The 22,985-nt window shown below is 39.1% G+C and overlaps 1 protein-coding gene across 4 annotated transcripts in view; it reads right to left on the minus strand.

The window, feature by feature from the left end:
- Window positions 1-280: 280 nt before the first annotated feature.
- The window catches only part of SOCS5 (suppressor of cytokine signaling 5), a 37,178-nt gene continuing 14,473 nt past the window's right edge, over window positions 281-22,985 (minus strand). For 3 of the 4 annotated variants that reach the window (XM_064158364.1, XM_064158362.1, XM_064158363.1), the window contains exon 2: window positions 281-8,217. In XM_064158364.1, the coding sequence (XP_064014434.1) occupies window positions 6,598-8,205 (1,608 nt within the window). In that variant the 5' untranslated portion in view covers window positions 8,206-8,217 and the 3' untranslated portion in view covers window positions 281-6,597. Of the gene's footprint in view, window positions 8,218-20,449; window positions 20,493-22,985 lie in introns of those variants that run through there. The other variant, XM_064158365.1, reaches the window with a different exon arrangement.

Raw genomic sequence — 22,985 nt, forward strand, 5'->3', positions numbered from 1 at the left:
CCAACTCAGGGAGGGACAGGCCATGAATGGTTTCCCCCATTAAAATGTAACTTACAGGCAAAGTGTAATGGAGGAAGAGTCCAGATTGTTGTCTGGATCTCAAGTACTTTACATGCTACAGAAAAGCACTGAGTTACTGATTATTTTGACCCAACTACTTATCTCTCTGACATGTAGGGCAACGAAGTATTTGTAAAAATATGTATTTACAGTGTAGACTTAAAAAACCTCCTTAGAACCACAGCTTTTTCTCCCAAACAAATATCAGAAGAAAACGATATGGTAGTTTATACCCCATTTATTAAGACAGAGTCATCTATTACTAATACAATGGTTGAGTAGCCATAAATCACATTATTTTCTTACTATATTAAGATGCAAGACAGTTTGTCAACCAGATAACAAAGATAAATTAGCCAAGGTGAAGAAACATTTAAGCTGCAGCACGTTAAAAGCCATCTAAGCTAGGGAGACCCAAACGAGTGCAGTTACACAAGGTGCTGGCATCGGGTAATGCTTGGCACGGCACACTTGCCAACCAACTCCTCGAATGCCCGGCGGGCCTGCCAGGGCCCCTTCAGCTGGAATGTCAAGAAAAGGTCCAGGGACCATCTGGGTGCCACTTTTTTGGACACCTACCAAAGAGCACATCACCAAAGCCACAGTTTTTCTGTGCAGGGATGGCATAGTTCTTCTGTAAGAATGAAGGCTTCTGGTAAGAAACATTATAGTGCAATCTGAATTGATTTGTGCCCACAGTGTCGTTATTCATTCTCCTAAAACATTTCACATGTAATCGTGTAGCAGTTTGCTATCTCTGTAAAGATACTACAAAGAAGTGCTTATACAGTTGGTGACTACATAGATTCAATTTGGATAAATAATTTCTTCATGCTGCTGCAAAACTACAAGTATGAGAGCAAGAAGTGACAAAGCAGCCAAGGACTTCTGCGTCTTCCAAAAGCTATTGAAATTCTCAGGGCTCTAAGAAGTTAGTAAACCTTACCACAGAGGAAGCACACATTCAATTTAACAGCTGCTCAAAAGAAGAGCAAAACCTAATTCTGCTTCCTCTTTGCCAATGTGCCACCATGTTACAACCCCTGCTGAGAAATCAAAGATTGCTTTACCTCAGGCAAGCAAGTTCAGGTAAGTTTCTGCTTGTCAGTGTAGCTCTGTGCTTAAGAAAATTTGCAACGCTAGCTGTGCCACACGAACAACTACTGAAGACAGAAAAAAGAGTCAAACACCAGGAGCTTCAGCTCATGAATACATTACGTTTGCCCTAAGAAACCAAGCTGATAACAGCTGTAGCTTTAATGCAAATTTACAAATTGGACATCTATTCAGCTTGAAAAGCGTACACAAGTTACCTCCAGAACAACAGATTTCACGACAGAATCAGGTGAACACCCTACTGATACTTCTTTTTTTAACTTCTGTAAATGGATTGATTTATAAAAATAAGAAATGGCAATGCTTCATTGAAATAACAGATTTAAAGTCTGCTTTGTCAAACGACTACTCTTAAATCAGGGTGGCATCACACAGCTCAGTGCAGTAAAAACACCCCATTTCTTTTCGGTCTTTTAAATGACCGCAAGGTTAAAGTCATCAAGAGGTGTGGTTTTGTGTGGTGGTGTTGTTGTTTTAATGAGTTTTAAGAGACAGTGAGAGGGGTAAAACTTCTTAAAAAGTGTCTTCAGGAGAGCCTTGCCTCATTGCAAAATATTCATGCACTTTGCTGTGAAAATACCATGTCTTTTTCTTTTCAAAGCCATCATCAATTTTTCAATGAAGAACAAATGTCTGCATTTTCAGCTTTTTTAAAGTCAGCTGCATTTGGTAGACATAATCCATGGCCAAGCTAAATGATTCAGTTTCCATCTATTTTAAGATTTAGAGCAAAAGGTATTATGAACAAACTAAAGACAAAAATTCTCCTTTGATAACTGTCAAGAGGCAGTTGTTCAGGCAAGTGTGGCAATAGCAGGGAAACACGCACAAGTCAACTGGCTGTAACATATAAATACAGCTGAAGATACCACTAAAATACTCCTTTTACTTCCAATGCATGCCATGCACAGATAGAAAGGTAGAGAGGATTTTGAGAATTCAAATAGATTAAGTCTCATCAGACAGGTATACTTCAGGTAGCTTCAAAAAAGGCTATGAATGCACACATGCTTGGAGGCACATTCTGAACACACAAACACACACACACAGAGGCTAGAGGCATGAAGACTAAGGTTTGGCACATATCTGATCATTTCACACTGCTTTAGGAAAACCTTCATAATTTTCCAAAGGAATGGTTTTAAATAGAAAAGTATATTGCTATTTTAGAAAGAATCACAGAAGATTCAGTTCCAATTTTTTTTTTATTAAATATTGCCATTTAGGGCAGCTTTGGGGTAAAAAAAAATTGCTCCCTGCAGATTCATCTTTCTGGTACTCAGCAATTTCAGACTTGGTAGCTTCAGTCTTGCATGCAACTTAGCAGCAGAAACAAGCTTTAAAGCATTCTGCAAGTACTTTGGCTTGCACACATTGCAGGAATACAGAATCTTTGCATGTTTTGAAGTAATGCAGGACCTTAACTATGGACTTAAGGATGCAAGTGACTGTCAGGGTGAAGTCTAGCAAAGGCCTCAATTCATCTTATCAAACACTATGGATACATAGGCAAGTCTTTCAAAGACTACTGCTTATTTAGAGACTAACATTTTATAAGTAACACGTCTTCAAAAATGCACAAAATGTAAAGTATCCAAGTTCAAAGCATGGCTTTTAAAATGTCTTAAGAGAAATTTCATTCTGAGAAGGAAATTATCAGGACAGGGGTCTACATGTCCTTAGGAGCAGTTTCAGAAGAATCATGCCTTTAAAAGTGCTAAAAAGCCCCAACCCACAGACCTTTACATATAGTCAATATCATTACTTTCCTCCAATTCCATAGGGAGATAAAAATAGATTTCTAAAAAGATTGACTTAATGCCATAATCTTTTAGCTGTAATACTGTTCTATAAGCAATGATCCAGTTAAGAGTAAAACAACTCCATGTGCATGAATGACATTATTTTCTCCACACAAGGATTTCTTTCAATGTTAGATAATATTCTATATGGAAATTATTTTCACTTCTATATTTTTTCTAACTGGAGCTGTTGCTGGCTTCCTAAGATCTGTGTACATTTATACATAACAAAACCATCATGCCAGGCATTCAGAGATCTTCATTCCCACACAGCAGCACCTGCCCTGCTCGTTTCAAATACAAACAGCTTTGTGAGATTTTCTGCAAAATAAGCCTACCAAGCAAGCCCTTTCTATAGAAATGAGAATCACCTCAAAAGAAGACTTAACAAGACTGAGGCTTAAAGATTTCTGCCATGTAACCAAATTAAATTAGAATCATGCTAGTATAGAATCTTATTGCCAAAAAAAGGCCACCCAAAAACACAACCAATCAGTGGTTTGTGCAAATCTTTTGCAGGATACATGTAGAAATGTTCTAAAAGTTAAAGCATACTGCTCAAACACATGAGGAATCAACTACTTGAATTCTCACCATGCTAACATTTTAGTGCCTTTACAACTCAAAGTGTATTTGTTAACAAATACACAGCCAACTTGAGCAGGCAATGCTCAAGTCTACTATAATTCAAAGAGTGATTCTTTTTAGCACAACCACACTAGCAAGGTGTTCTGTGTATTTCAGTGAAGCAAAGCTTTAATAAAGAACTGTAGAGAAAGAGATCATTCCCGTGTGTTTTGGAGTAGCAAGAAATCCTCTCCATAAAGATTTAAAAATAGCCAAAAAACAAAACCACACATGCAAGAGCAAACTTTCTCAGGTAAGGGTTTAGGGGGGTGTTTATTTGTTTGTTTTTTTTTTTCCCAGAGATTCCACCACATGATAAAAAAATTAAGTGAATGTGTATTCCTGACCACTGATAACGTGACAGCTAGAATCTCATCAGTTAGTTTATGACAAGCAACTGCAATGGGAGTAAACAAAAAAATTGGACACTAAGACAAAATTTGGTTGCAGGTTGACTGTATGATGCTAACATTGAAAGCAAGATTTAAAGTAAACTCACATGGAACTCAGATCCAACTGAAGGAATCATGAAAACTACACAGTGAAGGTACACTTAGGTGTAATTTCATGCTGGTGATTTTTTTTCCCTCTTTTTATGCTTAGAACAGATTTTAAACCAGAAGTTGCATATTCAATGACACACACAATTCAAAATATAAGTGATCATTAGCACATTTGTACACATACTTACATAAACTCAGTATTTACATATTCTAAACAACGTTGTGTTTAACAGTTGAAGTCTTTCAACACAGGAAAGAAGATAAGTTACTACAAACAATGCATAATGGGATCACAAATTTTCCACAAGCAATATAAAGACATGTTTTAAAGTGCTTTCTGGGTGCTTCAGCTTAACCCTTTGTAGTATGAGCTTCTATGATGTAGTGCTGTTCCAGTCATTAAAAAAAAATTACTTAAACCATTCCCCTTTTGGTGCATTCTGAGTTCAAGAAAAATAACAACACTGCTGATGTAAAAGTATTAGGCTCCATCAACATAAATGTACACATTAAAGTTCAGATGAAGTTGTTAAATACTTTGGTTTGTCATAGCTTGGGATAAATATTTGATAGAACAGAAATTGCACCTCTCCACTGTCTTTTACTAAAAATAGTACCCCAAGATAAATTGACAGTATTCTTTGGTAAAAAACAGGACATTTGACCAGTTTGTGTGTACATCTATGTATTAGTCTAAAAGTCAGCAAATGTCACCACTGTACTGTCAATTTAAAGGAATAACCATTCCTTACTCAGTGAGGAGTATTAAAACATTAAGCTTAGCAGTTAGCTATGTAACAAGCTGAAGCATCTTCAGCAATCATTACAGGGGATCAGTAGTGCTTTAGAATATTTTACTTAACATTTATCCTTTGCATTATGAAAACTGTAAAACACTCTAAGCCTACAAATGAGTCCAGTACTTTGCAGTGACTACAGAAACATTATTTGATGGTGTACACTGTTAGGTTTTCTGGTAAGTACGCAACAAAAACCAGTAATGGGGTGTGCTGATCAACCAATATTCAACTGCACAGTATTTGTGCATTAGCTATACTAAGTACTAAGAAAAGCCTATTAAAAATTCAGTTAACTGCTACAAGTTACGTGAGTATATAAAAACAGAGCAGATATACAAGTATAACACTGAACATACTGTACTTTATTAGCACAAAAAGCCAGAACAAGGCACAGCAAGCAGAAAAATACATCAATAGAAGGGTTAGTGTAGCGTACGAGAATAACATTTATTGTACTTGCAGCCAAAATGTTTCCTACCTCACTCAGGTCACTGCCATAGAGAAGTAAGTAATAACAAACTGTAGCAGCTGGTAAAGAAACTAGGGAGCACTTGTAATTGGTACAAAACATCAAACAGGGGTCAGGGCATTCCAACAGAATTTTAGTGCAAAACTGTCCAAGACAGAACTATTTTAAGTTCTCCTCCAATTAAATAAGCAAACATAATCCTGTTTCCAAGTAATCTGTTGAAACTATAATCAGTGCATATTACTTTAAAAACATTTTTAAAAGCACAAATGGAAAGAGATTTACAAAAAAAGTGTAACAGTACCTTTGAAACCTGACATTTACTTTGGATATGCCAGATTTTGCATTCCAATTCTTCAATTGCTTGTAATTTTATCCACAAAAATGCCAGGTAACTTAAATATTGTTTTGTCTTCACTACTACCTTCCATAGTAAGTTACTAGCAGTTGAACCACCAAATTCTGATTTAGAAAAAAGAGTAAACCTTTGTTTCATGTCAATAACCTAATCCCATGTCCTGCCACTGAACCAGCAATTCACACTAGAAGGTATTTATCTGTCCGAGACAGAATTAGTTTTGCTAACAATGCCACTTAAATCTCCAAGTGTTTAAAACAGCATTACAGTACTGAGCAGGCATATTCAAGTTTTAATGATTAGGAAACCTTATAGGGTGAGAAAAGCATGATTCATCTGGGAGCATCAAAGCACCATTAACTCTTAATGGACTGCTTCTTCATTAAAAGAAAATACTCTTATTCACTATTATTTGGAAATTTGTTTGTGAGCTAAATTAGTGCTTTGAGCAGTAGAAAGCTTTCAAGAAGATAATTTAAAAAAATAGTTCAAATAGTAGCAAAAATGCTCCTTTAATAAAACCTTTCTTTATTAGTATCACATGAATGCCCATGGAAAATGCCACATAGTTTCTTCACCCAATTACTACAGATATAAAAGGGAAACAAAATATTCAGAAATTAGCAAAAATATCTTCATTAGGCCTTAATCAAAAACGTGCAGAATTGCGTCTGCTTATTGTTTCCAAGAGGCATCACAACTTAGTTTGATTAACAGCAGGCAGCATCTGACAGGATACTAACACTCAGCTTAAGTAGGGTATTGCAGAAAAGCTAGGACGCTGTTGGTGCACTCGCTGCAGTTAAACTGTAACACACACCCATAAGAAAAGCATATTCCAGAATCTTATTCTGATTTCCATTTACTTTGTTTTCATAGGTTCTCGCTCCAGCCATCGTACCCTGACTTTTTGTTTATAGTGATACTCCTTTAGAAAGTCTTGCAACATTGAGGGTAGAGGAAGGTCATCAATTCCATCATATGTAGTGCACCTGCAGATTACTGCCCGGCAGATATACTGCAGACTAAAGGGGAAAGTTCTGTTCAGAGATACAGTAAGTAATGGTTCAAAGAACATGCAAGAGCTAGGGTCTTTGTAGTGTTCCAGAAGCCCTGTAACAGTGGAGGAGTGAAACACACAGGGATCATGGGCATCAAAACTAAAGTTGTGATTCCACTGCTCAATGCGTGCATGCAGCGATCGGTTGTAGCGACGGAAGCTCACAGAGAAGAGGTAGTCCTCTTGCGCAGAATCCCTGAGCAAAAAAGTGCCTTCGGGTTTACCCTCCAGAAGTGCTTCTGCTTCATAGCGGTCCATCACACCCCAGTAACATGGGTTACCTGTGATCTGAAGTAAGTCTGGCACAAGACAATGGATATAATCAATCTGAGTGTGCACTTTCCAAGCCCCCTGCCTGCTGAGGTGGCCGTGGCTCTCTCCAGACACCTGGCGCTGCTTCTGCCTGCGTGACTGCAGACAAAGCGTTGTTGTGTCCTCTTCAGAGTCACAGTTACTCAGAGGTGTTATGTTTTTGTCCCCAGTCAGCTCAGTCATACCAGGGGCTAACTTTGGTCCCAGTTTATACAACGGATTAACCTGTGCTGTGGCTTCAAAAGTATGTATTTGGGCATTGGGAGGGGGATCAACCCCTTCTTCAATACTAAGTCTACGTCTCTCTCTGAGCCTGTCTTCTTCATCTTCTGTGGAAACCAAGGAAGGATCAAATGTGTCAAAAAAAGTTGAATGAGGACTCACAGGTGCTGTGTGTTGTTTAATCAGATGCCACTTCTGAGCCAAATCTGAGCCTGCAGGAAAAGGGCATTTCTCAAGCATTAATTCAGAGAGATGGATCTTTCTTTTGTTAGAAAACAGAGGTTTGGACTGTTTGCTGTAAGGTCTCATGGGAAAACATAACCCAACGGTATCTTGTAGACGCTGTCGCAGAGAACGGCTACCCACTGTCCTGTTTGAGACCATATCCATATCATGGACAGAGCTGACCCCATACCTTCTCTCCCTCCTCTGCAAACCACTTCGTGTTCTACCAAATCTTTTTTCAGTATCCAGGGAGCTCTGAGTTTTTGTAGAGCAGGAATGCTTCTTTTTCCCACCCCAAGGAGCATGCCGAGAATAAGAGTCTCTTCGAGCAAGTCTAGCTCCCGTGGTGACACATGAGTCATTCTCTTTCTCAATGCTTATTTCAACAATCTGAGGAATTTCTGTGACACAGTTTTGGTTACGCCTTGCTGAAGTTTTTGAAGGACTCAAGCCTAACTGGAAAGCAATGTTTTCTCTCAAAGGGCTGCTGGGTTGCTGAGCCAAGTCAGTTATCTGGACAGTTTTTTCCTTAGCAGATGAGCAACTATTGGAGTTCACAACTACATTTTCATTTTGGCTTCCACCCTCATGACTGAAGAGATTCTGGCACCTGTATTTGAAATTGTTCCACATCTTTCCCACTTTATCCATGGATTACGTTATCTAAATTCAAGAGGAGAAGAAAACATTAAAATAAAGTTTTTAAAAATGAGGATATATCTTCAGTTATCAATTACGTTACAGACACAAGAGAATTGTTAACTGAACACACTACATTTGAAAAGAACCCTAGTGTTTGTATGGTTATGTGGAAGTGACATGGATCATAGAATCAACCAGGCTGGAAGAGACTTCCAAGATCATCCAGTCCAGCCTAGCACTCCTATACCTCTCCTGGCACAACTTGAGACTGTGTCCCCTTGTTCTCTTGCTGGTTGCCTGGGAGAAGAGACCAACCCCCACCTGGCTACAGCCTCCTTTCACGTAGTTGTAGACAGCAACGAGGTCTCCCCTGAGCCTCCTCTTCTCCAGGCTGCACACCCCCAGCTCCCTCACAGCCTCTCCTCATAGGGTTTGTGTTCCAGGCCACTCACCAGATTCATCATCTTTCTCTGTACACATTCCAGTACCTCAACATCCCTCTTGAATTGACAAACCCAGAATTTGACACAGTACTCAAACAGTGACACTCACACAGTGTGGCCTGATCACACTATTCTGATGTTTAGAAAAATCACCATGAAGAAAATGCTTGGGAAATTACAAACTTTTTTATTTCCCCATAAATAGGCCCTCCCATTTTTCTGTAGGCATAGAAACAGGTCTGTACGGTTGTAGCTGATGTAAAGAAAAACATGCAGTATAAAAATCTTAATTTTAGGAAAAAATTATGACTCACATCTTACATATGACTCCCTGAAAAGCTTCCAATAAGCATCAGTAAAACAAATGTTAGAAAAGAACTATTCATGTCACTGTGAACTCTGAAATCAGCTAGTAAAATCCAACAAGTGTCCTGCAAACAGCCAGATACATCATCTAAAAGCAGAAGCTCCAGCTGCAAGTCAGATAAATTCTAAGCTAGAACTGTCAAAATGGGAAAGAAAAAAATTTTAAAAAGGACAAAAAGTGGGGAAAAGGCAAGCACAAAATTTGAAAATAGGGGAGGGAAGCACTCAGAATTCTCAGGATAAGCCAATCACCAAAATACAAGAAAGGCCAGCAGGAATATTAGAATTCTAAAGTCTCTGATATACTGATAAAAGCTATGCACATGAAACATATAAAAAAATCCATCAAAACTGTCTGGCTTTATTACTTAAGATACAAAGGAGGAAAGACTCCCAAAGAGCTTTTCTAATCTTTAGTAAGAGCACTTAAAAAGCAAACAGTTTCACAGCAGAGACAGCATGACAGCGAATCATAAAGATACAGCAGAAAGATAAAAGCCATTAGCAATGTGTATTCTGCAACTGCTTCTTCAGAAACAAAGTCTCATAATTGGAACAAGACTGCCAAAAACACAGGACTGCCCTAGGACAGAGAGAGGCAAGCTAATTCTGTACTAAAAGAAAGTCAGGCAATGCCAAGCCAAATTAGATCTAATTAAGTTTTGAGAGAAACTTAAAGGACTGAAACATGTCATGCTATCTAATTTAACTCCTAATGGAAACTGCTCTGTTCTTTGGAAACATTGTTTTGAAGCAACATTCCTCTGATGCTGTAGTTCTGTTCACAGCTAGAAAGAAATCTGAAACAGTGATTGAATGCACTGGGATGCACAAAATCGCGTGAATGATAAACAAGTAAGCAATATTCCCAGTCTAGAAGTCTCTTAAGACAGAACCACAGCTGTAAGCCCGTGACTTTGTAGCACAATCCACTGAGACTGGAGAGCAGCCACGAATATCTTACATGAGAACCATGAAAGGATAATAAATGTGAAACACTTAAATCACTGTAGGAACAGAAAGCAAAAATAACAAAAGCTTTCTTCCCTGCTCCCTCCTCAGATAATTCAGCAGCCCAGAAAGCTAGGAATTTAGCGAGAATGCAGAGAGGTGTGGAAGGGAAGAGGGGAAATCAAGCCTTCAGAATCTCTGGAGATTACTGAAACAAGTTACCTTGAACAGTGCTAGTGACAATCTGAACAACATGCAAAGTAGTTGTTAAGGAGGCAACCATCTGCAGGGCAATGTTTTACATAAATTCTAGAGAGCTCTGAGCATACGTAAAACTGAAAATGTCTAAGTGAGTGAGCAAGGAATATCTTCCTGATGAAAAATAAAATCCAATTTTGGTGTTTCTGGAGTTCTTTGGACCAAGCTGAATAACTGGGGGGAGTTCCAAGAGCAGTGGAACGATAAAGCTAGAACACATACAGACTTGTAGGAACCACACAACCAAGCACCATGCCGTCACAATAATCGCAGCTGCTTGCGCTGTTTCAATATCCACACTGACCAGGAGGCAGCATGTGTTTGCTTGCTGCCAGCCTATCAACACAGTACATAGAAAACTGGGTAGAAGTCAATCTTCTATCAAGTTGAATATGTTTTCCTCTTCCTAGGCACAGAGATGTTCCAAATTTGGGGAATGGAAATGAGAGTATGTAGGCTCCATTTCCTTGAGAAATTAGGCTAGAAACAGTCCATTATCTTTGTGACAATGAACTGGAATTAATTTTCTAACCAAACTGCTGTACTCTGTTCAGTGGTGTCTTTTACTTTAAAATTGCTCATTATTGCTCTTCCTTTGCACTATTAGTTTAGACAGGGAAAAAGTTCTCCAAGCTGTCCTAGAAAGTTTCAAGAATGAGTCAAAAACCCCACAAGGACAAAATCCCCATCACACTGCCTTGATAGACTGAAGTTAATTCAAGAGAATACAGATAGCCTTGTTACCAAGAAAAGCATACAAGCTACTGTATCTTGTCTTGAGAATATACCTCAACATGAACTTGCTAGATTCCTTTTCTGACTTCTGGACATGATTACTAGAAGGAGAAAGATGTTATTTTTGTTAGCTGTTGAAGTGCCTTTTAACTTCGATCTTTACAATTAATCATTAGTATCAAAGGGATATTTTAATAATTATATGTGTGCAGGTAACTGCCTGATCATTACATACATTTTAAATATGTATTAACAAACAAAAACCCTCACAGAGTTTTCTTTTTCATCCATCAACAACATTGACAGAGTACAGGGAAGGCTGCCCAAATGAAGCTTTTGAGAATGAAAAGCTAAACCACAATATCCAAGTCATTGAAGTGTCAGGCACAATGGGCATGCCCAGGCTTTCAAAAATTGTTTCTCTACATTTTGGTCTCAAGTCCACAAACTGTGGTTGGCAGTGCTGTGAGATCACCTCATACCGACTCTCCTTGTTTCCAGCTGCTACATCACATCAAAAGGCAGCTAAAAATACACACTTTTCTAATATTACTTTTCCAGGTAAGCAACTGCTGCACTTGCCAAAAGGATGTTATGATTGTGAAGCAAGAGGAATATGAACCATGATTCTAAAAATGAGAAAGTGGAATACAAGACAATTTCTTTATTTAAAGAGCGAGTCAGCACTTCCCTAAAACATCATCATTGTTTTTTCAGAAATACAAGGACTTGAGTGATTTAGCATGTTTGCATCACTGTCAGAAATTTAACAGTAACAGGTCAGAGGAGAATACTTTGCTTCTCCACACTATGACCAAGCCCAAAACAGCAGTATGAATTAAGAGAAAACTACAGCAGTATGAATTAAGAGAAAACTACAGCAGTATGAATTAAGAGAAAACTACAGCAGTATGAATTAAGAGAAAACTACAGCAGTATGAATTAAGAGAAAACTACAGCAGTATGAATTAAGAGAAAACTACAGCAGTATGAATTAAGAGAAAACTACAGCAGTATGAATTAAGAGAAAACTACAGCAGTATGAATTAAGAGAAAACTACAGCAGTATGAATTAAGAGAAAACTACAGCAACTCATTCTAAATTTTACATGCAGAACAGGCATAAAAATATTCAAGTATGATGCATATATATCTGAGTAACAAACAATGGAGTGGAGCAATGATTAATATAAAAAAAATTACTATTCCAAGGCAAAGACTCTAGAATAACATCAGAAAAGTACTACACATTTTTTGTTCCCATTTACCTCCAGAAGCACTAAGATTCCTGAAATGCTTTGAAAATTAGGCTCTTCTACTACTACTGAAAAAAATCCATAAAAGTAACATTTCCAATGAACAAGAGTTACAAGTACAAAATCTTAGTACAAAACAAAGATTAAAGCAAATACAAAGATTTTTTTTCCATCTGTAGCATTTATACCCATTTCCTCCCTCCCCCTCAATTAAGTTTCTGTAAGTCTACAATGAGAAGACACTAAAATTACTATAACTGGCTCAGATAAAGGTCTGAACAGAGCAAATGAAAGTAAAGTTGGTAGAATAAGCACTGCAGAATTTTCAGTAAAGCCTTACTTAAGCCATCAGGTCACTCAGGTCTCCAAGACATATCTGCATTCCAAATAAAACCAGTAATGCTGGCAAGGAGGTGTGCATGCTAACCAATCTAACTCATTGAAAAAAAACAACAAGGACATGGAAGTTTGCCTTGACTGTTCAGATGGTACTTAACTTTACACATCCGCGGTAGTTGGAGAGATCCTAGGTCCCCCCTTAACAAAACCACGGGGCCAGAGGCCCATCCCAAGGGGATGGACCTGCTTGTCCCAGGATATTGTAATACTGTTATTCTATTCCATTTTCTGGTATCACAGCTTAAAAGATAGTGCCTGACTGATTTCTCCCCCTTCTCGTCCCTGCCTTTCTTCCCTTCGCTTCTCTGGGACCAGTGCATGTTCTTATCTCACAGTTCATGGGGGAGATGGCTGGCAGGGAATTGAGCTGTGTAATGTGGCCCACTGAGGCCTCGTAGGCCCCAGCTGGGGAGGGCAGTTTTGGCTTACGCTCAGGACAAATGAGGGTGGAAGGGGTGGAGGATTCTAGAAGGCCAGTTTGGGCCTAGTGGGTTTTTGCACTTATTCTACTCGATTGCTTTTTGTATGCGTATGCTCTTGTAAGTAGAATCTCTCTTTAAACTTCCAGTTGGCATGCAGTGTCCTCATTCTTACTCCCAGAGCGGGGTAAGAGTCGTTTCAGTCCTGGGTATGCTCGTGGCCCCAGACTGAAACAACATCACCATTATTCCTCAGCTCTGCTCAGAAATATGAACAGTCAGCGTGCCACCTATCACATCACCACTGCTAGCCAGCTGGCACAGCCTGGTGGACGCTGGCTCCAGCATGGAGTGGCTGCTTTGGGAACCAACCTTCACTAAAGGAAAACAGTTTACTGAATTTTGGTTACTGTCTCATTCAACCCTCTCAACTGTGTTTTAGAAGAAGCTTCAAGAGGATAATTAAACATGTAGTATTCAATCAAACATTTGTATAAATGAGTTTAAACCAATGTGTAACAAATCTGTGGTTTTACAGATTTTTTGTGGCAGCACTAAGGCTAGCAAAATACAAATTACTTCTGAACTAGCCCACTCATTTAACAAGAGAGCACTGCCAGCTGCTATTTTAGCCTTAACTGAAAATGAATTTAATTCTACTCCAATCCACAATGTGAATTCATCAGTATTTAAATTTTCTAAGAAAAAGAAAAGTGATAAAGGCATCTCTAAAACAATCTCTTTTCAACTAGGAGTGGTTTCTATCTACTTTAAACTGGCATAAGAGGGGAACAAAACAACCCAAAAGAAAACCACAAGTAGTAAGCACCCTACAAGGATTCCTGAAGTGGTAAGCAGTGGTATCTTTCCATTTGTCATAAATGCAGAGACATTCGAAGCCATGAAGTTTGCATGAGTGTAGTCTTCAAGTATTTTGAGTGTACAAATGATGAGATTACAAAGAGAGATAGCAAAAACCATTTGTGAAGTATCATTACAATGAACAGTTACAATCTGTTTGTTATCCTAGAATAACACACATATTAATAGATTGCTGTGAAAACTGACCACACTTTCCTCAAGTGTCACAAGATGCAGCCAGGGCTTTCTGCCTGTGACTTCCCAAGAGGAATATTCAAAGTCAAAGCTGTGCTCTGGCCTAAAGATAATACACTTATTTTGTTCTCAGCATTACTCAACTTAAAAAATTAGTTGAAATGTTAAATTCATGCAAAAAATTAATTCCCATAAATGTACCATCTTCACAAAAGCTGATACACTGCATAATGTATGACACTTTATAAAACAGATATTGTATGCTTATATCTGACATTCATTGCTTTGGTATTTTCATATGCTAATAGTTTCAAAGCACTGAAAGACAACAACAGAACATTGAAGAAAAACTCATACAATTCTTACAAGTAAAAATACAACCTGAAAAGGGAGAGGAAAAGGGGGAGATGGAGCACGTAGCAGAGTATTAGTTCAACGACAGTATGAGTCTGCACAAGCAAGCAGGCTAACAGTCAGTGACACTGGCATGCATCACCTTGAACCATAGAGGTGTAAGTAAAAGAAACAGAGGGAGACTATGTTTGTTTAGATTGTTCCTTACTTTAAAATTGTTCAGTTAACAATGACAACAGACTCCGTTAGTAAAGACACAAGCTTACATTTTGGTGTAGTGTGCTTGCTGAAGAGGTTAACATCCAGTGTGTGCACTGCCAAATGCCTGCTATAGACCACTGCTCCTAGGGATGTGCTAACAAAGCCGCTCACACAAGCACTCCTCAACCCTATTCAGTCAAAATTAATAAGGCTGGCAAACACCTACCTCTTAAAAGTAACTCACTTGAGGAAGGAAGAAAAGGCAATACTAAGAATTACAAAGCCATTTCCTCCCCTCCAAAACACATTCCAAAAATAATGAATTACCACTGTAAGGCTAGAGACAGCATTTCTAAAAAGCAAGGAGTATGTTGGCTTAGGTGGAATCGTGCATTTTTTTCCTACACACACAAAAATATGCTCACTGTAGATAGCCTGAAGAACAGATTTGGAGGGCTGGAAGAGGCCAAAATTGTTTTTTTAATGTAGATTAAGTAAATAGGCCAAGCATCCTAAGGGTACATGAAAGCCTCATTAGAACAAAGAACCACTGGTTTTTTTTTCCTACTAGGCTCTGATAAATTTGAAGGACAGTTTTGCAAGAAGAATCTGAAGGTCTAAACCCCTAAATCAAGACTCGTATCTGCCAAGATCAGGCAAAGGATATCAAACCATAATGCCAGCAACAAACAAAATAGGCATAAGTCAGCAACAACAACTGAAAGAAACGGCATCAGTCTCTTCCTGGCCACCTGTGCTGGTACAGAGGGTGGTCTGTACACCGTACGGCTGCTCAGTCAACCAGCTCAACAAACCGATCCTGATTAAAAATGAACTTTCAGAGTAAGTCTCAATCATTTACTCCATCTGGTTTATAACTGCTGTATAAACATTCGCATTAACAAAAGGGAGGAGCAGACAAGGAGGAAGGGAACAGCAGCCAGGACAAGACTGCTTCCTTCCACAGCAGCACTGGTTAGTTCAGCTCAGGGTATTAAGACCTCAAATGGCTACTTTGAAGAGAAACCTCAATTTGAAGTCAAACATGGGGCTCTGACTGCTAAGAGAGAGATCAGATCTCTATTTCAGCTGCTGCTTTGAACATTAAAGCTTAAAGTTCAGCTTCCAAAAACCTTTACTTCAAAAAGAAAATGCTCAGCTGGCAGGATGATTCCTGCTTGTGGTAGTTTGAGGGATTCTGGGTCTCCCTGAACAGAACCATAGGGATGGAGGCCCATCCCAGAGGGACGGACCTGCTTGTCCCAGGATATTGTGATATTGTTATTTTATTCCATCTTCCAATATCATAGCTTAAAAGGCAGCACCTGACTGACATCTGCCTTTTCTCCTCCCTGCCTATCCTCCCTTCAACTACTCTCTGGGAACAGTGCATGTTCCTTCTTATCTCATCGTCTGTGGGGGAGATGGCTACCAGCTGGCAGAGAATAGTGAGCTACATCACATGGCCTGCTGAGGTCTTGTTGGCCCCAGCTGAGGAGTGCAGCTGGGGAAGTTGTGGAGGATTCTATAAGGCCAGTTTAGGCCTAATGGGTTTTGTACTACTTCTACCTGATTGCCTTTTGTATATATGCTCTTGTAAATACAATCTCTTTTTAAACTTGCAATCGGTGTGCACTATTCTTACTCCTGGAAAGGAGCAAGAGTAATTTCTGTCCTCCAGTCCCAGGGAGCTCATGGGCTCAAACTGGGACACTGCTAAAGTACAGGGAAAGATCAAAGTTTTAAGGACTTAAGCTGACAGGTTGTCAGGTCAAAGAAAAATGATACCTTGTTATTGTTCAAAACTAAAAGTAAGAATTAATCTTCTCCCCCTCATTGGTGTAGATTCACAGTAAGCAAAAAGCAGTCTTAGCTCAGATAGTTGATGTTCTGATAGTTTCTTTCCAAACAGCTACACATTAGCAACTTCAGTTAAAACATATCTTTCCAAGCTATTTTGAACAGTGTCATACAACCTCAAGCAGCACTACAGACTAGGGACAGAGTGGCTGGAAAGCAGCCACGAAAAAAGGGACAAAGAGGTCCTAGTTGATAGTAGGCTGAACATGAGGCAGCAGTGTGCCCAGGTGGCCAAGAGAGCCAATGGCATCCTGGCCTGTATCAGGAACAATGTGGCCAGTAGGACAAGGGAGGTTATTCTTCCCCTGTCCTCAGCACTGCTCAGGCCACACCTTGAGTGCTGTGTCCCGTCCTGGGCCACTCAATTCAAGAGAGATGTTGAGGTGCTGGAATGTGTCCAGAGAAGGGCAACAAAGCTGGTGAGGGGCCTGGAACACAAACCCTATGAGGAGAGGCTGAGGGAGCTGGGGTTGTTTAGCCTGGAGAAGAGAAGGCTCAGGGAGGACCTCATTGTTGTCTACAACTACCTGAAGGGAGGCTGTAGCCAGGTGGGGTTGGTCTCTTCTTCCAGGCAACCAGCAACAGAACAAGGGGACACAGTCTCAAGTTGTGCCAGGGCAGGTCTAGGCTGGATGTTAGGAGGAAGTTCTTCACAGAGAGAGTGATTGGCATTGGAATAGGCTGCCCAGGGAGGTGGTGGAGTCACCGTCCCTGGAGGTATTGAAGAAAAGCCTGGATGAGGCACTTAGTGCCATGGTCTAGTTGATTGGCTAGGGCTGGGTGCTAGGTTGGAGTGGATGATCTTGGAGGTCTCTTCCAACCTGGTTGATTCTATCCTTGTAGCCCCTTACTAGGCTCTGGGGTTCAGAAAGGCCAATGTCAGGACTACATGTGTTTACATGTTACATTAAAAAAAAAGTACTATTGCCAGCCATTTCTCCTCCTTTCAGCAAATCTAAAATCCCTGAAATAGAAAAACATCAATGGAAGAACCAAATGTGAACAACACTGAACTAAAAATAGAGAGTTGTGTCCACAATACTCTTTTCCCTAAACTTACATGAGTCCAGCACATAATAATACAACCCTCATGAACAAAGCTAGCATTTCTAGTCATATAAAGACTACAGAACTACACATAGCAAGCACAAGCTTCAAATATTAATACATAAATAATGCTATACAAATCTACTGAGAACTCCACATGGCAGCAGATAATCTATGGTAGAAGCTCTGACAATTCAAGACAACAATGTTTACCAATTGCAAGGCATTCTCAAATGATTTAGGAAGTATCCTAACGACTGCTCATCATAACATGCAAATTCACACTAGCAATATAAACCAGAAGCTGTTTCCCTTAAAATGACCTCCTTACATTCTAAGTGGGCAATTCACAACTTCATGTTACCTATAATTTGAAAAAGTAACAGAAGAAATAGTAATTTAGCAAAGCTGGGTACCCACTACAGAAAACTCCTCATGACTCATAGAAATAATGCTTTCTGTACTATTTAAATGTGCTCATGCAGAATCTGCCAATAGACTTCTTTTAAATTCATGAGGGCAGAATAAATGGCTTCAGTCACTGTTAAAGTAAAGTAGGGCAGCCCTCTTGATGATCTCTGTAAAAGCCAAAAGCACTCTAAGAAAAGTTATGGAACATTCCTCTAGCAGTGCAGAACCTGTTTGTCCTCTAAATAACACTAACAAAGCATATCCTTCTCTATTAAGTTCTTAAATATAAATAGGTCTCAAACTGATATAAAGAGTGATCTAATTACTATCATACATAATTCTTGGGATTTCTGAGTTCAGGAAAAAGCATACTTCACTGAAAGCAAAGGAAATTTGAAGCAAAGTTGAACAGATGAGTCAATCATATCCCATTTCCTTACTAGTTTATTAGAAACAGCCAATTTCAGGTATTTTGTAAATAGATAATTTTATTCGATTGCTATGTGGCTATTTTCCAAGCAGTAGTTCCTCTATTCCTGGATCAATTTATACTGATTTAACAGTTTTTAGTTCTTCTCACTTGAAACTCTACATTTTTCAGAACCTCAACAGCCTGCCTAACGCCTCTCCCTCACCATAGCATCCTTTCTCCCCGCAAGCTCACAAGCATCTCCTTCACACACAGAGCTCTTCTTATGCACTCAGATAGAAAGGACGCATGGGAAGTAGCTAAGCAGAAGATCATATTCTCTAATACACACTAGCTAGCTGTCACCTCTTAAAAGTGATAAAAAGCAAAGCTTTATTTGTCCCTCTGTAGAGATGTACCCACAATGGTGGCTCTAAAGGAAAAAGCAGTATTGCTATTTGGGTGGTTTGCAAAACATTAAAGAAAGCTGCCTGCCTTTCAAATTTAAGTGACACAGACCCAAAAGTTCTTAGAATCTCAATTGAGAACAGTGACGCCCTAAAGTGTAATTTCTTTTGAAGTGAAATGAAAGAAGTCAGTGTTAATGTGAAGGCTAAATACTGCTATGTGTAATTAAAAAAAATACCTCTTGCACTATGAGTTCATAAATCTGACATCTATGATGAAAACTCAAAAAAAAGTACTGAGGCTTTATAGATAGCATCTGTATTTTTGCTCACTGGAACACTACTGGAGCAAAACACTCGTGAATAGCAAGGCCATACACACATGAAAGACAAGTAAACTCAGGAAAACTCCAAGAGTAAACACAAGCTTCTCTTGAGGCCTTTAGCAACCTATTCCAGTGGGAGGCGTCCCTGCCTATGGTGGGGGGTTGGAACTAGATGAACTTTGAGGTCCCTTCCAACCTAAACTATTCTATGATTGCAGCAACAAAAAAGTGTTTAAAAATATGAAACATTTAGTTATAATTTATAATACAACTATATTAATGGATGACATGTAAAGTGGCCAAAGTCCTTTGTGCCACTGCAAAACTGAAGAGTGATTAAACTTCAGGCAACTGGAGAGAAAACTGCTGGACTAGCCTAGTGTCTTATTCAGCCGTGCTCTACATGAGCTAGAAGAGTTCAGAGTGACAGTTCCGATAGCATCCACAAATTTACGAAGTGGCCTTCATAATGACTTAACTCCCAACATATGTTCTTTCATGCCAATAGTTTGCCAAGTAAATGCTATCACTAAAGCACCAATGGCAAACTTAGATAAGTTCCTGTATGAAATATGTTTTCATAAAACAGCACATCTGAATAACTGCAGAATGAGATTAGGGGATTTCATCTGCAAAACACTTGGCAAGCAAGGAGTTAAAATCCTGCCTAAAACTACCGCACAGCTGCTGTCAGCAGTCAGGCTTGTCAAGAGAAGCTCTTGGCTGTCCTGACAAGGCTAATTGGCAGCAAGCACCTGGTTCTCTAGGCTGGGCTGGGTAGGTAAAAGAATATATGCCCTGCAAAGGAGGAGAAGCAGCTGGAAGGCTTCCAGTAGGTCTAGCCTGTTTCATGTTTTCAGCTTTGATCCACACACAGCTTTATTCCAGACTATTCCCAGCTAGAGCTATCAGAAACATTTTTCTCTAACTTTCCAGTTGTAAAGAATCCATGGTTTATGGTTCTGTACCTGCAAGCTCTGCCGTTGAGCACCCACCAAGCCTTGCTGGGCAGTACAACCAACTGCAGCATCAACTCTATGGATATACTGCAGAGAAACCAAAATTTTGGTTTTCAAGTGCTAACAAAAAATAGCTAAAAGGCATTATTTTAAGTTTGAAATTTAGACTAATATGCCCGAAAAGCAAAACTAAGGTTGTCCAGGATCTTATGTATGTTGGATACATAAAACATATCCAATGACAGCTCATGACCATAACAAATTACAGTGCATCTTTAAAGACAGGAGGAAAGGAAAATAAACATATCTCTAACATTATGGAAACTAGCCAGAAGTAGGCTACACAAGGAACTTCAAGTGGGGATTACAGAAGTGTGAAAAACACTTAGAACATACCTTGACTTCTTCTAGGAATGATGATTTTGGTGAATTTGACACTTTCAAACTCTGCATTTTCCCCACAATATTAGAACTTAAGGGAAAAAAAAAATAAAGCATTAGCCTTCCACTTTCAGCCCCTGCAGCAGGGAGATTTTTCTTACCAGTAAGAGGGAAAACATCAGTTTATTCTCTTTGCAGAGTTTTCTGTTACTGAACCAATGATTCTCTAATTATAAACACAGAAATTTGTATGTCAAATTTATATTTTAACTTTTTTTCTGCAAGACAATTTAAGTATAAATATTGTAAAGTCAGAACTAAATGTCTTTAAAGCAAAGTGCTCAGCATTTTACTTTTAGCTTGCTAGTCAAGAATCCCAATGTACAGCAGCGTGAATACAGCCACAACTGAAATAACTGGAGATTTAGAACTCTTAAAAGGCAAAGTCAGTACTTGCACCCAGTCACAGTATGAAAGATGTTTTGATCAATAGACATTGATGTAGAATTATGGTGTTTGTGAAAACAAGCGTTTGTAATGGAACTGCTTGATAACCAAACCACCAGTATCAGAACAACCTTACCCTGAGAGCAACAGAGTACGCTGCTCTGTTTGCAGTTGAACATGTGCACCATTCCTTTACCTGATAGTGATGTTGAACACTACTAGTACAAAGACCCACTAACACTCTTTAAAAACAAAAAGCTTAGAGTAATGAGATTATAATTTTCTAAGTTTTGAGTTACTGCTCTAATAACAAAAATGTTGCTTAGAGCCACAGCAAAGGGACCAGCTCTTTGCAATACTTGCTCTCCTTTGCTATTCTGCACTGTTACACAAAGAAACCCAATGTATAAATTTAGAGGCTCTCTTGGTCTCTTCTCATGAGCATGGAGATTCCCATATTGTTCAACTGCTTTTTTCAAAGTAACACTTTTCTCATACCCTGTGAAATTGGATTGCCCAAAACAAAGTATCAGGAGGCATGATAAAAGCTTCAAGCAAAAAAAACAATCTAATTGCCTCATTCCATTATAACTGAGGTATTAACTAGATTAACTTACTATCTTTAGAGACCTCAATCTTATCACATAGTAAGAGGCAAAGGAGTGATACTTTTTGCTAAAACACGGCTGCATTTTTGTTCTTGGCCTTACACACTGCAATCCATTGCATCGTAACTAATTGAATGAAATCCTTACTCTAGCAAAGCATCATCTGTGTATATTAAGTGAGCTTTCACAGGATGAGAATTTTTGAAGAAAAAATGTGCATGTACATATTAGCTCCTAAATTATTCCGAGAATAAAAGAGATGTTTTGTGTTTTGATGTCACCTACCTATTCCTAAAAGTGGCTCCAGTTTTCACTAAGGATTGTTGCACCAAGACCTACAGGTTAGCAAATATATGTTCCTATTAATAATAGGAAAATCTTATCTGGAAAAAGGCAACTCAGCTGTGATATCACTCTAATAACTGTACAAAACAGCTTATTCAGTACTGAAAAGTGGCTAAGTATATATGGGCTACTGTCTGATACAGGGTAAGTCTAAGTTACAGGCAGCAGGAACTCCAAGAAAATACATTTTTTACAACAGCACCATCAGCTACAGGAGATTAGTGAAACTAAATAATCCTCTTCTGCCTGTAGTCAGATCAACTCAGTTGTATGAACAGTTTGAGGTGGTACTTCGCATAGAAAGTTTGCAGACCACGTAAAACTGAGTAAAATTAGATCAGACAGTGATTACTGGATGATGAACTTGTCAGAGCAAGCACTGAGGGAGGAGGAGGAAGGAATTAAAAACAAAACAAAAGGTAAAACACAGAAAAAGCTCCTCTACCATACACAAAACTAAACAAAACCCAAACCACAAGAGCCAGCGAGTAGCTGGTGCTATTTCACTGTACCAGCTTGAGATGGCAAGTTACCATTCATTCCCTGCATGAACAGACAAATACAAGTCCTCAAATTTCTCATTAATAGGATTCAGTCACAGCCAGGGCACCCTAAGGGTGATAGTCCATGATAACCTACCACTGTTTTGCTGACATTAGAAGAGATATTCCTGCTTCACTCCCATTCCTTTGCATCAGTTCACCTGACCTCTGTTTTCACTATAAATTAATGGAAGAACCAGACAAGCAGCACTTTAGCTAGGAAATAAGCCAAAAGAGACAGAGGAATGAGTGCACAACTCTGGAGCTGGTGCACCCAGGGCTGTCTCACATAACCTGGTGCTGCGTCATAAGACCCCTCTCAAACCCTCAATTAGTTTGAGATAATTATGGTTTCCAGATTCTGCACACCTTATTGCAGCCCAGAGATAAACTTGCAAGTAAAATCCTGCTAAGCAGAGTACAAATAGCCTCCAGGGAATTCCACAAGCGAATATTGTATTGTCCAGATCACAAATTTTCAAAGAGATACTTGTGTCAATTTTAGCAGTTTTCATATAAAACTGAAACGTTACATCTATGAGGAGAGGCTGAGGGAACTAGGGTTGGTTAGCCTGGAGGAAGCTCAGGGGTGACCTTACTGCTGCCTAC

This window comes from Pogoniulus pusillus, chromosome 18, assembly GCF_015220805.1.
Source record: "Pogoniulus pusillus isolate bPogPus1 chromosome 18, bPogPus1.pri, whole genome shotgun sequence".
Taxonomy (NCBI): Eukaryota; Metazoa; Chordata; class Aves; order Piciformes; family Lybiidae; genus Pogoniulus; species Pogoniulus pusillus.